This window comes from Salvelinus alpinus, chromosome 24 (assembly GCF_045679555.1).
Source record: "Salvelinus alpinus chromosome 24, SLU_Salpinus.1, whole genome shotgun sequence".
NCBI lineage: Eukaryota > Metazoa > Chordata > Actinopteri > Salmoniformes > Salmonidae > Salvelinus > Salvelinus alpinus.
The window spans coordinates 5770639-5787246 of NC_092109.1; the positions used below are offsets into that span (position 1 = coordinate 5770639).

Sequence of the window (16608 nt, forward strand, 5' to 3'; positions counted from 1 at the left end):
CACAGCATCTGATACCTGACACAGAAAAGGATTGTACTAACTGCCCTGAAGGAGGTGATATGAGATACCCAGTGGTTCTAATGTTATCATAAAACATTTTTGCATAGCCTGGTATCCTTGCCCACATAGGCTGATAGTCATCACAGCAATTTAGAACATTAAAATACACTGAAAATAAATATAAATGCAACAAGTAAAGGGTTTGTCCCCTATTTCATGAGCTGAAATAAAATTTCCCAGAAATGTTCAATTTGCACAAAAAGCTTATTTCTCTCAAATGTGCAGAAATGTGTTTACATCCCTGTTAGTGAGCATTTCTCCTTTGCCAAGATAATCCATCCACCTGACAGGTGTGGCATATCAAGATGCTGATTAAACAGCATGATCCTTACACAGGTGCACCTTGTGCTGGGGACAATTAAAAGCCAGTCTAAATGTGCAGTTTTGTCGCACAACACAATGCCACAGGTGTCTGACATTGAGGGTCAGTGCAATTGGCATGCTGACTGCAGGAATGCCCACCAGAGCTGTTGCCAGAGAATTGAATGTTAATTTCTCTGCCATAAGCCGCCTCCAACGTCATTTTAGAGAATTTGGCAGTACGTCCAACCGGCCTCACAACCGCAGACCACGTGTATGGCATTGTGTGGGTGAGTGGTTTGCTGATGTCAGTGTTGTGAACAGAGTGCTCCATGGTGGCGGTGGGATTATGGCATAGGCAGGCATAAACTTCGGACAGTGAACACAATTGGATTTTGTCAATGGCAATTTTGAATGCACAGAGATACCGTTACGAGATCCTGAGGCCCATTGTCGTGCCATTCATCCGCCACCATCACCTCATGTTTCAGCATGATAATGGCCATGTCGCAAGGATCTGTACACAATTCCTGGAAGCTGAAAATGTCCAAGTTCTTCCATGGCCTGCATACTCACCAGACATGTCACCCATTGAGCATGTTTGGGATGTTCCAGTTCCCGCCAGTATCCAGCAACTTCACACAGCCATTGAAGAGGAGTGGGACAACATTCCACAGACAATCAACAGCCTGGTCAACTCTATGCGAAGGAGATGTGTCACGGTGCATGAGACAAATGGTAGTCACTGACTTTTTCTGATTCACGCTCCTATTTAAAAAAAAAAACATTTTATCTGTGACCAACAGATCCATATGTGTATTCCCAGTCATGTGAAATCCATAGATTAGGAAATAATTAATGTATTTCAATTGACTGATTTCCTTAAATGAGCTGTAACCCAGTAATAAAATTGAAATTGTTGCATGTTGCGTTTTATATTTTTGTTATCCCATGGAACTTCACAGAGATTTGACATTAGACGTGGATGCCCAATTTCTCCTTTCTTATTTGTATTGGTCACAAGTTATGGCACTTCATATAAATAAGGATAGTTTTAGGGGTATTCAGATACAAGACAAAGAGATAAAATGTTCACAATTGTCTGACGACACCACCATTTTTTTTAAAGGTCATAATGACGTCAGGAAAGCTATTGAGTGTATTAATGCCTTCTCACATGTATCAGGTTTATCTCTGAATATTATGAAATGTTAATTATTTGCGTTGAAAAGATGTGACTTAAACTCAGTATGTAATATCCCTGTAAAAGATGTGATCACAGATCTTGGTATTAAAGTTAGCGAAGATCAGAAAGAAAGGGCCAACTTTTCAATTTCTATCCTATTGTAGAGACAATTGGAAAGAGATGTACCTCCTGGTTATTAAGAGATCTTTCTTTATCTGGATGTGTACTTTTATCAAAATCTGAAGGTCTGTGCAGATTAGTTTATACCTCCCTTGCCTTGGATGTTCCTGTCAGTAACTAAAATGGTTGATACTAAATTATTTAACGGCATATGGAGGAATAAACCTCATTATTTAAGAAAAGCGGTAATATGTAGTACCCGAAGTGAGGGAGGGTTGAATGCTCTGGATTTTAAAACCTCTTATATAATCTTTAAGATCAAATGGATACAAAACTATTTAAGAAAAAAGGATTGCATTTGGAATATAATCCCTAATTTAATATTCCAACAGATTGGTGCTCTAACACAAATGCAACTTTGATATAGGTAAAATCCCTATTTAGCTTGCAAACTTTCATAAACAAGTATTTCTAACATGGAACCTCATGTACAAACACAATTTTTCCCCACATAGGTATACAATCTGGAATAATAAAGACATAAAATACAAAAACAAGTCTTTATTTTTCCAGAACTGGTTTGACAACATTATTTGGGTTAAAAAATTATTGAATAATGATGGCCAACTATATGATTATCAAGAATTCATGAGAACACACAATGTTACATTCACTCCTGAGGAGTATCAAATAGTTGTTAGAGCTGTCCCTGAAGGTGCTATTCTTCTTTTAGGAGAATATAACAGTCCTCAAAGTGCAACTATTGAGGATTTTGTAGCGTCAATACAATTAGAAGGAATTGACATTTTAAACTATAAATGTAATACCATGTATATAAGGAAACTATGTCAATATGTTACTATTCCCTCTGCTAAAATGAACTGGAATACAGCCCTAGGACAAATTAATTGGAACAAAGTTTTGTTGTCTGGTAAATATTGCATATCTAATAAGGTGAAAGAAGTATCATACAAACTCATTCATAGAAACTACCCTGTAAAGACCTTTTTATTATACACAGATTCAAAATAGCTATTGATAACAAATGTGTATTTTGTGGTTGTGACCCAGAAACTCTTGACCATTTATTTTGGGACTGTTCTTATGCCAGAAGATTTTGGAGTGAGTTAGACGATTTCATTTTATAAGAAACGATGGAAACGTAACACCGCCTGGAAACGATGTTAATCTGAGAGACTCTGATATTATGTTTTATTTTGATCCAAATGATATAGACCCTGATTTAACTTTCATTGTTCATTTGTTTATCTTTCATTGGAAGAATCTTTATCCATAAAATGAAGTGGGCAGAGAACAAACCCCTCTTCACATTATTTGAGATAGAATTTAAATATTATTTTGAAATGATCAGTAAATGTAAAAACTAAAAAGCAATATGCACCATAAAATATTTTAACAAATTGAAAATGAATATTGATATGTAATACCCCTGTCTGTTAGGTTTATGTACTTTTGTTTGTATATTTAAGTTTTTTGTATTTGTTGTGTTCATAATAATAAAAATAATAAAACAAGTTAAAAAATATGTTCAGTCTAATTCTAGAACCATTCTAGAATATCAGTACAGAACAAACTGCTGTTGTTTTTCTTCCCACCATGGGTGGCGCTGTTTCTTCGTATCTGAATTTTTGGAGGAGAAAGATTGAATTCAGTTGCCTTTCGCTTTCGAAAGGAGGTGGAGTCTGAGGTGGGGAGGGAGAAGAGGAGCGTAGGGAAAAGGAGCAAAAGGCAAACAACGGAAACGGAGAACGGCGGAGCAATTGCCTGAATTTAAATTAAACAAGAATATAGTTGAAGAGAGGAAAGAAGAAGAAACCAAGATGATAACGCCCTACTTCCTAGAGAATTTCTGGGTAGGTTCTCCTTTTTTTTGTCCGGGTTAGTAGGCTAAATTGTTTAGCTCAAGTCCCGCAAGTGGATGTGACAAAGACATTAACAAATATATTATTCGCTTCAACCAGATTTATGCGTGATCTTTCAGGTGAAATTGAAGGATCTGGGTCAACACAATGTCACCCCGCTACTTTTCTCGGCGAATATTATTTTGTCACCCCGGGGATTGGGCCTCTGTGAATGATATCTAACATGACCGCTGAATTGAATCCAACTCTCGTGCAGTCAATTGGCTGTTAAGGAGTGTCTTGGAATGTTTATGGTCTTTCCCGTGGAAATGATTGGACCTTTGTCATTGTCATTCACAATCCCTACTCGTCAGTTTCTTCCATACTGATGTTTCAGTGAGTCCAGATGTTTTAATAAATTCGATGCAGGCTTATGTTACCTAAGGTGCTACGGTGTTGCAACGTTTGTCTGAGTAAGAATGGTTACAATGTTGCAGTTTCCGTTACTGTACTAAGTTGAAACAATGAATTCTCCCTGAGCGATCGGTTCTGTTTTGACGTGGCTACATTGTGACTGAAGCTAGTTCAATTTAATCGATTATGTCGTATGAAGGCCTTTCCCATAAGGTCTACAATGTTTATTTTTAATTAAATCAAATTGTATTTGTCACGTGCGCCGAATACAACCGATGTAGACCTTAAAGTGAAATGCTTACTTACAAGCCCTTAACCAACAATGCAGTTTTAAGAAAAATAAGTGATAAGTAATAAAAAAATATAAGTGACAAATAATTAAAGAGCAGCAGTAAAATAACAATAGCGAGGCTATATACAGGGGGTACCGGTACAGAGTCAATGTGCGAGGGCACCGGTTAGTCCAGGTAATATGTATGTACATATGTACATGTAGGTAGAGTTATTAAAGTGACTATGCATAGACAATAAACAGAGAGTAGCAGCAACGTAAAAAAGGGGGGGGCTATGCAAATAGTTTGGGTAGCCATTTGATTAGCTGTTCAGGATTCTTATGGCTTGGCTGGAGAAGCTGTTAAGAAGTCTTTTTGACCAAGACTTGGCGCTCCGGTACCGCTTGCCGTGCGGTAGCGGAGAGAACAGTATGACTAGGGTGGCTGGAGTCCTTGACAATTTTTAGGGCCTTCATCTGACACCGCCTGGTATAGAGGTCCTGGATGGCAGGAAGCTTGGCCCCAGTGATGTACTGGGCCGTTCCCACTACCCTCTGTAGTGCCTTGTGGTCGGAGGCCGAGCTGTTGCCATGCCAGGCAGTGATGCGACCAGTCAGGATGCTCTCGATGGTGCAGCTGTAGAACTTTTTAAGGATCTGAAGACTCATGCAAAAACCTGCTCCAATACAGCCCCATCGATGAGAATGGGGGCGTGCTTGGTACTCCTTTTCCTGTAGTCCACAATCATCTCCTTTGTCTTGATCACATTGAGGGAGAGGTTGTTGTCCTGGCACCACACGGCCAGGTCTCTGACCTCCCTATAGGCTGTATCATCGTTGTCGGTGATCAGGCCTACCACTGTTGTGTCATTAGCAAACTTAATGTTGGTGTTGGAGTTGTGCCTGGTCATGCAGTCATGAGTGAACAGGGAGTACAGGAGGGGACTGAGCACAAACCCCTGAGGGGCACGTGTGTTGAGGATCAGCGTGGCGGATGTGTTGTTACCTACCCATACCACCTAGTGGCGGCCGGTCAGGAACTCCAGGATCCAGTTGCAGAGGGAGGTGTTTAGTCCCAGAGTCCTTAGCTTAGTGATGAGCTTCGAGGGTGTTATGGTGTTGAACCCTTAGCTGTAGTCAATGAATAGCATTCCCACATAGGGGTTCCTTTTGTCCAGGTGGGAAAGGGCAGTGTGGAGTGCAATCAAGATTGCATAATCTGTGGATCTGTTGGGGCGTTATGCAAATTGGAGTGGGTCTAGGGTTTCTGGGAAAATGGTGTTGATGCCTCGACCAGCCTTTCAAAGCATTTAATGGCTACAGACGTGAGTGCTACGGGTCGGTAGTCATTTAGGCAGGTTACCTTCGTGTTCTTGGGCACAGGGACTATGGTGATCTGCTTGAAACATATTGGTATTATAGACACTGTCAGGGACAAGTTGAAAATGTCAGTGAAGACACCTGCCAGTTGGTCAGCGCATGCTCGTATTACACTTCCTGGTAATTCGTCTGGCCAAGTGGCCTTGTGAATGTTGACCTGTTTAAAGGTCTTACTCACATCGTCTATCGAGAGCGTCATCGTACAGTTGTCCAGAACAGGTGATGCTCTCATGCATGTTTCAGTGTTACTTGCTGCGAAGCGAGCATAGAAGTAATTTAGCTCGTCTGGTAGGCTTGTGTCATTGGGCAGCTTGTGGCTGTGCTTCCCTTTGTAGTGTGTAATAGTTTGCAAGCCCTGTCACATCCGACGAGCATCGGATCCGGTGTAGTGCAATTAATTCTTAGTCCTGTATTGACGCTTTGCCTGTTTGATGGTTTGTCGGAAGGCATAGCAGGATTTCTTATCAGCTTCCGGGTTAGAGTCCCGCACCTTGAAAGTGGCAGCTCTACCCTTTAGTTCCGTGCGGATGTTGCCTGTAATCCATGGCTTCTGGTCGGGGTATGTACGTGCGGTCACTGTGGGGATGACATCCTCGATACACTTGTTGATGTGGTGTACTCCTCAGTGCCATTGGAATAATCCTGGAACATATTTCAGTCTGTGCTAGCAAAGCAGTCCTGTAGCTTAGCATCTGCTTCATCTGACCACTTTTTTATTGACAGAGTTACTGGTGCTTCCTGCTTTAGTTTTTGTTTTTTAGTAGTCGTTCAATCTTCTCTGTGTAACATTTGGGATAGTGGGACAATTTGGAGTAGAACAGATTTCTCATCCCTCGATTGAGGTACGTTTTCCAAGCCATATCTCGCACCGGCTCCGCAGTGTCTTAATTTAAGCAAACGGCCTTACCATGTAATGCAGATGAAAGCAAGCGTAAGGTGTTGGATCTGCTGGCTAGTGCAGCCACCTGCTACTTTGACAGCCTAGGCTTTATGACAATGGACTTTGATATTGTCTCCCCGCCATGCCTACTGTACATCACACACATATACAGTAACCATAACATGACACCAGCATGTCCCTGTTAAAGGGCATAGACGGACAGTGACAGTGCATGTGGTGTGTAATCGCTGGTGTTTGGGGCCGCATTCCACAGATGTTTGTTGAGATCATAAGGAAGTAGCGGTCAGGGTGCGTCCCCTCTGTTCTGTTTCATAACAATCACAACAGTCAGCTGGACTAACCAGACCCAGAAATGAGGTCCTGCTGAGATGGAGCAGTACAGTGGAGAGGAAAGAGGCCAGAAGTCTGTGATACAGTAGGTTGATATCGGCTGTGACTGGTTGAACGCTATCAAGAAGGCTTCGTTGATGACAGTAGAACTCGTCTTGATGAAGATGATGTAAAACACACACACACACACACACACACACACACCACAGACTTTTTGAAGACCTTTGATATATATACTTTTATCTACTAAAGCAATGGGTATATGATACAAGGAAATTGGGTTCAGAGTGAAGAGCACAAAGTGTATTTTTACTCTGCCATATAATAGTACAAGGAGAGGAAGGAGGAGGATGACTGTGTGCCTACACTAATAGTAGGCTACACAACTGATTGTTCACTTTCAGTGGTGGAAAAAGTACTCAATTGTCATGTGAAAGTAAAGATACTTTAATAGCAAAGGACTTAAGTAAACGTGAAAGTCACCCAGTAAAATACTACCTGAGGAAAAGTCTAAAAGTATTTGGTTTAAAAGTACTTAAGTATCAAAAGTAAATGGAATTGCTAAAATGTACTTAAGTATAAAAAGTACAAGCATAAATAATTTCAAATTCCTTACATTAAGCAAACCAGACTGCACAATTTTCTTGTTTGTTATTGACAGATAGCCAGGGGCACGCTCCAACACTCAGACATAATTTACAGATGAAGCATTTGTGTTTTGTGAGTCCGCCAGATCAGATGCAGTAGGGAAGACCAGGGGTGTTCTCTTGATAAGTGTGTGAATTGGACCATTTTCCTGTCAAAATGTAACAAGTACATTTGGGAAAATGTATGGAGAAAAAAGTACATTATTTTATTTCAGAATGTAGTGTAGTAAAATTTGCCAAATATATAAATGGTAGAGTACAGATAACCCCAAAAATGACTTACTGTAAGTAGTACTTTAAAGTATTTTTACTTAAGTAATTCATACAACTGATCACTTTCAAGTCACTCAAGACAATTGGACTAAACTTGATGTGGCGCAGCGGTCTAACATGCTGACCAGACCAGACACGTCGCATGCTCGAGCGTTGCAAAATAAATGTACACATACATGTTATTTAATCATTGCACCCACACTGCTCGCGAGCGTCTGCGTGGCCAGGCGCTAAATAGAAATCGTCTCTATTTGTGACGCTCAACGCGCTGCAAGTCCGGCCTCTCCCATCTCCTCATAGGTTTTTAGGAGCATATACCCACGTGCCATCTCCTCATTGGTTTTTAGAAGCGTATACCCACGTGCCATCTCCTCATTGGTTTTTAGAAGCATATACCCACGTGCCATCTCCTCATTGGTTTTTAGAAGCATATACCCACGTGGGTGATTGGAAGATGAACTTAGGTCCACACTCCGGTAGGTTGTAGTAATGCTGTAAAGTTGGTTGCCAACCGGCATATTAAGTCCAAAATAAGATAAAGAAGCCTGAGGAAGGAGGAGAGATTACGAGAAAAAAACGGTAAACTGAATTCCTATCTGTGGATTAATTGTCGGATTAGAGGACCTTGTGCATTTCAGGTAAAATAACAACCCAATGTTTATATCCCAGAACAAATTAGCTAGCAAGAGCAAGCTAGCTAGCTAAATTGACATAAATGTTTACTGCTTTTCGACCTGTCCGCACGCGCGTGTCCGGTTTGGTCAGCATGTTAGGCACTGCATCTCAGTGCTAGAGGCGTCACTACAGACCCTGGTTAGATTCCAGGCTGTATCACAACCGGCTGTGATTGGGAGTCCCATAGGGCGGCGCACAATTGGCCCAGCGTCGTCCGGGTTAGGGTTTGGTAGCCCTTCATTGTAAATAAGAATTTGTTCTTAACTGACTTGCATAGTTAAATAAAGGTTAAATAAAATAAAAAAATATATAGGCTAAATACCACCGCTGATTTCTTGAAGAATTTAAAAAAATATATGTTTTGTTGTACTTCAACTTACTAGACTAGAGAAACCGGTATATGATGGTAGGAAATCAGGTTTCGAGAGAAAGAATGAAGACCGCAAGGTGTATTTTCACTCTGCCACATCACAAGCACTCTGAAGTTCAAGGTTTATTTCTCAGGTTGAACGGCTTTGATTACGTCTTGCCACACAATCAAAAGAAACCGACGCCGGTTCAATTAATTGAACTCCATTTATAGTTGTAGTTTTTTTTTCTCGCGAGCCCAGCGTGTCGTTTCTCTAGAGAGAAATCAAATAATTTACAAGAGAAATCAAGTCATGAACTATGTGCGATGCTGGACACACACACACACACACACACACACACACACACACACACACACACACACACACACACACACACACACACACACACACACACACTCTCTCTTATACACACACACACACTCTCTCTTATACACACACACACACACTCTCTCTTATACACACACACACACACTCTCTCTTATACACACACACACACACACACACACAGATATTTTCACCGACTCTTGCACATCATCCATCCATGCACATGCCCTGAATTTCAAATGTTGACATGGCAGCATCTCTTCCCCCAGCTAAACAAACAAGTGTTTTTAAGAATGCAGGAAACACAGTGTAGTGTCTACTGTGTCACTGCTATGCTTCCCATTTTGAATGAACCTGTTCCCTCTTTCCATTCTGATTTTAATAGTTTCTACCCAACAGTCAATAGTATAGTACAGTTGCAGCTGTACTGAAACAGTACAATATTCAGTATTGTTTGCAGTCTGCTGTGTTTTTTTGTTGTTGCGTTTGTTTGCATGCATAATGCATTGTGTTCGTGTACAGTAGACTCCATCTAAACCAGGAGCGTATTCAATAATGTTCAGATAGACATGTATTGTGCAGAACAGACGTGGCTCTCTATCGTATGGAATAGCTTTCTGCTATTTCAATATGTCTCAACCTACTGAATGTGACTGTACCCCAGGCCAGGCATGTAGCCTACTGCCCTCCAAGTGAACTGTCTGTCAGTGGATCAGCAGGTTGGGTTGAGAGAGCACTGTAGCTCTCTATAGTCCACTAAACCAGTGTTGTGTGGAGGCAGGGCTTGTGTCTGTCCCCCTCAGCGTTTCAGGGGACAATAAGATGGCACCGCGATAAGCAAACAGTGTTAATAGAGCCAACAGCCCTGGGACATATTTCTCGTGTGTGTGTGTGTGTGTGTGTGTGTGTGTGTGTGTGTGTGTGTGTGTGTGTGTGTGTGTGTGTGTGTGTGTGTGTGTGTGTGTGTGTGTGTGTGTGTGTGTGTGTGTGTGTGTGTGTGTGTGTGTGTGTGTGTGTGTGTGTGTGTGTGTGTGTGTGTGTGTGTGTGTGTGTGTGTGTGTGTGTGTGTGTGTGTGTGTGCGTGTGCCAGTGGAAAGGGAAGGGAAGGGAGCCTAGTGGGAAGTTATTCGACCACACACCAGGAAGGAGAACGCTGTCCTAGGGACACACACATCCACATAATTTGTACACACTGAAACACACCGAGAATGTTCTAAAAAATGACTGTTGACATTGGTTTGGGTTTTTACTTTGATTAGCCTCAGATGTAGTTTCAAATCACTCCATCCATCCAATATGTGATGAAACATGGTGAGATGAGACACCGGGCCTAGTAACATTACCATTCTGCCCGCTCCCTCACTGTAAAGAGCCACTGTCCAAATAATAAATGGCTGCCTTTGTTTGTCTTGCCTCTTGTTTGTTTTCTTCCGCTGAGCGTTGAATATGAGGTCATCACAAAATGTCATGCTAGATAGAGGATGGCTCCTAACTCCGACCCCTGACTCTCTCGCTCTGTGGAGAGGAATATAGGAGAATTTGTTGTTGTTTTGGGTTATGGCCATGAGATTCAGTGTTGAGCTCATCAGAGATGGGCCTAGCCATATGACAGTTGGAGGAATCTTTTCGTTCTCCCCTGGTATCTGGGGGTTGGGAGGTGTAGGTCAACATTGAGTTGGGAAACGTGGGTTCCGCAGGGAACGGCTACTCTTGAGTTGAGTCAATTTATCTTTTACCTCCCAAATAAGGTCAATAACTTGTGCCTGGAGTTGTTCCTCGTCGGGTCACGTTGTCAGGAAAACTCCTGGCCCTATAGACATTTGTGCTTGGGAGCAACTTGGAAAGGCAACTATTCCTCTGCCAACAGAATGCTTGATTACGAATGGGGTGTGGTGGAGACAGCGGTAAAATATAGGTCTAAAAGGTAGTTGCTCGCCTCGCAGCAAGTTCTGCAGGCTCTTGTTTTGTCTAATCCTGATTATTGTCCAGTCGTGTGGTCCCAGTGCTGCAACGAAAGACCTAGTTAAGCTGCAGCTGGCCCAGAACAGAGCGGCACTTTTTGCTCTTAATTGTAATCAGAGGGCTAATATTAATACTATGCATGCCAGTCTCTCTTGGCTGAGAGTTGAGGAGAGACTGACTGCATCATTTCTTCTTTTATATAAGGAACATTGTGTTGAAAATCCCAAATTGTTTGCATAGTCAACTTACACACAGCTCTGACACACACACTTATCCCACCAGACATGCCACCAGGGGTCTTTTCATAGTCCCCAAATCCAGAACGAATTCAAGAAAACGTACAGTACTATATAGAGCCCTAATTGCATGGAACTTCCTTCCGTGTCATATTGCTCAAATAAACAACAAACCTGGTTTAAAAAAACAGATAAAGCAACACCTCACGGCACAACGCCTCTCCCCTACTTGACCTAGATAGTTTGTGTGTATGCATTGATATGTAGGCTACGTGTGCCTTTATAAAAATGTATGTAGTTCTGTCCTTGAGCTGTTCTTGTCTAATGATGTTCTGTATTATGTCATTCTGTATTATGTTTCATGTTTTGTGTGGACCCCAGGAAGAGTAGCTGCTGCTTTTGCAACAGCTAATGGGGATCCTAATAAAATACCAAATGTCATGACATTGAGGAGGAGGCCTTACAGATACTGCCCATCTGTCCTAGCTTCTTGCAGTCATAGCGAACCTAAACTGAGTTTACACTACAACCTTGTGTGTACTTACTTAACCATGAATCTCTCCGGTCCAGTGTGAGTCAGTGAGTTACTGTTGGTTTGACATGTTGTGACAGACCTGCGTGCTGCTGCTCTGCTCGCCTCGCAGGCGTTCTCTAGTCACGTGATCCTCAGCGCCGTCGGCAGGCAGACATTCTGATGATGTCACAAGGGCGTCTGGGTTTACACACACGCGCGTGTTGAGGAGAGCTCTCTTGCTCTCCCGAGGGCTCCCTCCCTGCCTCCCACCCATTTACAGAGGGGAAACCTTTTACAATATCTGTCTGAGAGAGACTTGTTAAGCTGTCACACATACTAAAAGCCTTAGTGAGTTTGTACAGACAAGGATGTTTTTTCATAGCTTTCACTTGGCCAGTGTGGGAGTGTCCACCTGGGTTATAAGTACTGTTGGCCAACTATCTGCTCCAAGGCTTCTTTTGGCTTCATCACGGAAGTTTCCACTACTGAATAATCAAAAGATATGTGAACATTTGATCTGATATTATTTGATCTAAATGTACAAAACAAAGTTCCCTGGCCAAGCCTAGTGGGACTGAAGAGAACCAGAGATTGCACTCTTTGCCTCATTTATTTATACAGTGATGACCAATGATGATTTAGGGAGAAGCTTTTAGGATTTCAGCTGTATTTGTTTGAATGGGCAAAATAAACCGTGTTCTGTTTTTCCAACATCTCACAAATCAAATCATATCATGGAGTTTAGACGAGGATACATATTCTGGTCTGGTGGCTAATGGGCTCTTTAGTCTGGTTGCTGTTACACGTTTTCTCTTCCAATCATTTTTATTTTTGAATTACAGCAACCTATTTTCGGTCCTGTGCTAGAGTTCTGATCTATGCACTGCAATTTTCTTTTTCCTTTTGTTTTGACTTGCTTAAATCCATGTTATTCGTCATTGTGTACATTTTGTGCTTGGCTCAAATGTGAAGATTGGTGCTAACTGGCTATTTCCCATAAAGATCTAGTTTAGCATAATTTGTTCTACCAAAAGCAAACGGAACACATGACATATTCTCTGTTTGAGGCCAGAAAGACAGATGGACCTGGGGCATTCCCACCCGTAATCGATATGCATCAATTCATTTGTAAAATATAGAGACCATAATGGATCCGAGGACAACTAAACCTGTTCTATAAATTGGGGCAAAAAAGTATTTAGTCAGCCACCAATTGTGCAAGTTCTCCCACTTAAAAAGATGAGAGAGGCCTGTAATTTTCATCATAGGTACACTTCAACTATGACAGACAAAAGGAGAAAAGAAAATCCAGAAAATCACATTGTAGGATTTTTAATGAATTTATTTGCAAATTATGGTGGAAAATAAGTATTTGGCGCAGAATGGAGGCCTCCTATTGGCATGTGTGTAGTTAATCCGACCCTCTCTGCCGAGTCGTCGCCATTTTTACCTGTTGTTGCTGTGTTAGACTAGCACCCTGTTATTGCTGCTGTTATCTTACCTGTTGTTTTAGCTAGCTCTCCCAATCAAGACCTGCAATCACTTTATGCCTTATTGTATGTCTCTCTCATATATCAATATGCCTTGCATACTGTTGTTCAGGCTAGTTATCATTATCATTGTTTTGGTTTGCAATGGACCCTGTAGTTCCACTCTCCGTACCTCTGTTACCTCCTTTGTCCCACCCCCCACACATGCGGTGACCTCACCCATTGAGACCAGCATGTCCAGAGATACAACCTCTCTTATCATCACCCAGTGCCTGGGCTTGCCTCCGCTGTACCCGCGCCCCTCCATACCCCTGTCTGCACATTATGCCCAGAATCTATTCTACCACGCCCATAAATCTGCTCCTTTTATTCTTTGTCCCCAACGCTCTAGGCGACCAGTTTTGATAGCCTTTAGCCGCACCCTCATCCTACTACTCCTCTGTTCCTCGGGTGATGTGGAGGTAAACCCAGGCCCTGCATGTCCCCAGTCACCCTCATTTGTTGACTTCTGTGATCGAAAAAGCCTTGGCCTCATGCATGTCAACATCAGAAGCCTCCTCCCTAAGTTTGCCTTACTCACCGCTTTAGCACACTCTGCCAACCCTGATGTCCTTGCCGTGTCCGAATCCTGGCTTAGGAAGGCCACCAAAAATTCTGAGATTTCCATACCCAACTATAACACTTTCCGTCAAGATAGAACTGCCAAAGGGGGAGGAGTTGCAATCTACTGCAGAGATAGCCTGCAAAGTTCTGTCATACTTTCCAGGTCTATGCCCAAACAGTTCGAACTTCTAATTTTAAAAATTAATCTCTCCAGAAATAAGTCTCTCACTGTTGCCGCCTGCTACCGACCCCCCTCAGCTCCCAGCTGTGCCCTGGACACCATCTGTGAATTGATCGCTCCCCATCTAGCTTCAGAGTTTGTTCTGTTAGGTGACCTAAACTGGGATATGCTTAACACCCCGGCAGTCCTACAATCCAAGCTTGATGCCCTCAATCTCACACAAATCATCAAGGAACCCACCAGGTACAACCCTAAATCCGTAAACATGGGCACCCTAATAGACATTATCCTGACCAACCTGCCCTCCAAATACACCTCTGCTGTCTTCAATCAAGATCTCAGCGATCACTGCCTCATTGCCTGTATCCGCCACGGGTCCGCGGTCAAACGACCACCCCTCATCACTGTCAAACGCTCCCTAAAACACTTCTGCGAGCAGGCCTTTCTAATCGACCTGGCCCGGGTACCCTGGAAGGATATTGACCTCATCCCGTCAGTTGAGGATGCCTGGTCATTCTTTAAATGTTACTTCCTCACCATATTAGACAAGCATGCTCCGTTCAAAAAATGCAGAACCAAGAACAGATATAGCCCTTGGTTCACTCCCGACCTGACTGCCCTCGACCAGCACAAAAACATCCTGTGGCGAACTGCAATAGCATCGAAGAGCCCCCGCGATATGCAACTGTTCAGGGAAGTCAGGAACCAATACACGCAGTCAGTCAGGAAAGCAAAGGCCAGCTTTTTCAAGCAGAAATTTGCATCCTGTAGCTCTAACTCCAAAAAGTTCTGGGATACTGAAAAGTCCATGGAGAACAAGAGCACCTCCTCCCAGCTGCCCACTGCACTGAGGCTAGGTAACACGGTCACCACCGATAAATCCGTGATAATCGAAGACTTCAACAAGCATTTCTCAATGGCTGGCCATGCCTTCCTCCTGGCGACTCCAACCTTGGCCAACAGCCCCGCCCCCCCCGCTGCTACTCGCCCAAGCCTCCCCAGCTTCTCCTTTACCCAAATCCAGATAGCAGATGTTCTGAAAGAGCTGAAGAACCTGGACCCATACAAATCAGCTGTGCTTGACAATCTGGACCCCCTATTTCTGAAACTGTCCGCCGCCATTGTCGCACCCCCTATCACCAGCCTGTTCAACCTCTCCTTCGTATCATCTGAGATCCCCAAGGATTGGAAAGCTGCCGCGGTCATCCCCCTCTTCAAAGGGGGAGACACCCTGGACCCAAACTGTTACAGACCTATATCCATCCTGCCCTGCCTATCTAAGGTCTTCGAAAGCCAAGTCAACAAACAGATCACTGACCATCTCGAATCCCACCGTACCTTCTCCGCTGTGCAATCCGGTTTCCGAGCCGGTCATGGGTGCACCTCAGCCACGCTCAAGGTACTAAACGATATCATAACCGCCATCGATAAAAGACATTACTGTGCAGCCGTCTTCATCGACCTGGCCAAGGCTTTCGACTCTGTCAATCACCATATTCTTATCGGCAGACTCAGTAGCCTCGGTTTTTCTAATGACTGCCTTGCCTGGTTCACCAACTACTTTGCAGACAGAGTTCAGTGTGTCAAATCGGAGGGCATGTTGTCCGGTCCTCTGGCAGTCTCTATGGGGGTACCACAGGGTTCAATTCTCGGGCCGACTCTTTTCTCTGTATACATCAATAATGTTGCTCTTGCTGCGGGCGATTCCCTGATCCACCTCTACGCAGACGACACCATTCTATATACTTCCGGCCCTTCCTTGGACACTGTGCTATCTAACCTCCAAACGAGCTTCAATGCCATACAACACTCCTTCCGTGGCCTCCAACTGCTCTTAAACGCTAGTAAAACCAAATGCATGCTTTTCAACCGTTCGCTGCCTGCACCCGCACGCCCGACTAGCATCACCACCCTGGACGGTTCCGACCTAGAATATGTGGACATCTATAAGTACCTAGGTGTCTGGCTAGACTGCAAACTCTCCTTCCAGACTCATATCAAACATCTCCAATCCAAAATCAAATCAAGAATCGGCTTTCTATTCCGCAACAAAGCCTCCTTCACTCACGCCGCCAAACTTACCCTAGTAAAACTGACTATCCTACCGATCCTCGACTTCGGCGATGTCATCTACAAAATAGCTTCCAATACTCTACTCAGCAAACTGGATGCAGTTTATCACAGTGCCATTCGTTTTGTTACTAAAGCACCTTATACGACCCACCACTGCGACCTGTATGCCCTAGTCGGCTGGCCCTCGCTACATGTTCGTCGTCAGACCCACTGGCTCCAGGTCATCTACAAGGCTATGCTAGGTATAGTGCCGCCTTATCTCAGTTCACTGGTCACGATGGCTACACCCACCCGCAACACGCGCTCCAGCAGGTGTATCTCACTGATCATCCCTAAAGCCAAAACCTCATTTGGACGCCTTTCCTTCCAGTTCTCTGCTGCCTGCGACTGGAACGAATTGCAAAAATCTCTGAAGTTGGAGACTTTTATCTCCCT

At 43.3% G+C, this 16608-nt stretch overlaps 1 protein-coding gene across 9 annotated transcripts in view; it reads left to right on the plus strand.

Moving 5' to 3' along the window:
* Positions 1-3363: 3363 nt before the first annotated feature.
* fcho2 (FCH and mu domain containing endocytic adaptor 2) overlaps positions 3364-16608 on the plus strand; it is a 99955-nt gene continuing 86710 nt past the window's right edge. For all 9 annotated transcript variants that reach the window (XM_071363368.1, XM_071363370.1, XM_071363371.1 and 6 more), the window contains exon 1: positions 3364-3540. In XM_071363368.1, coding sequence (XP_071219469.1) covers positions 3508-3540 — 33 coding nt within the window. In that variant the 5' untranslated portion in view covers positions 3364-3507. The remainder of the gene's footprint in view (positions 3541-16608) is intronic.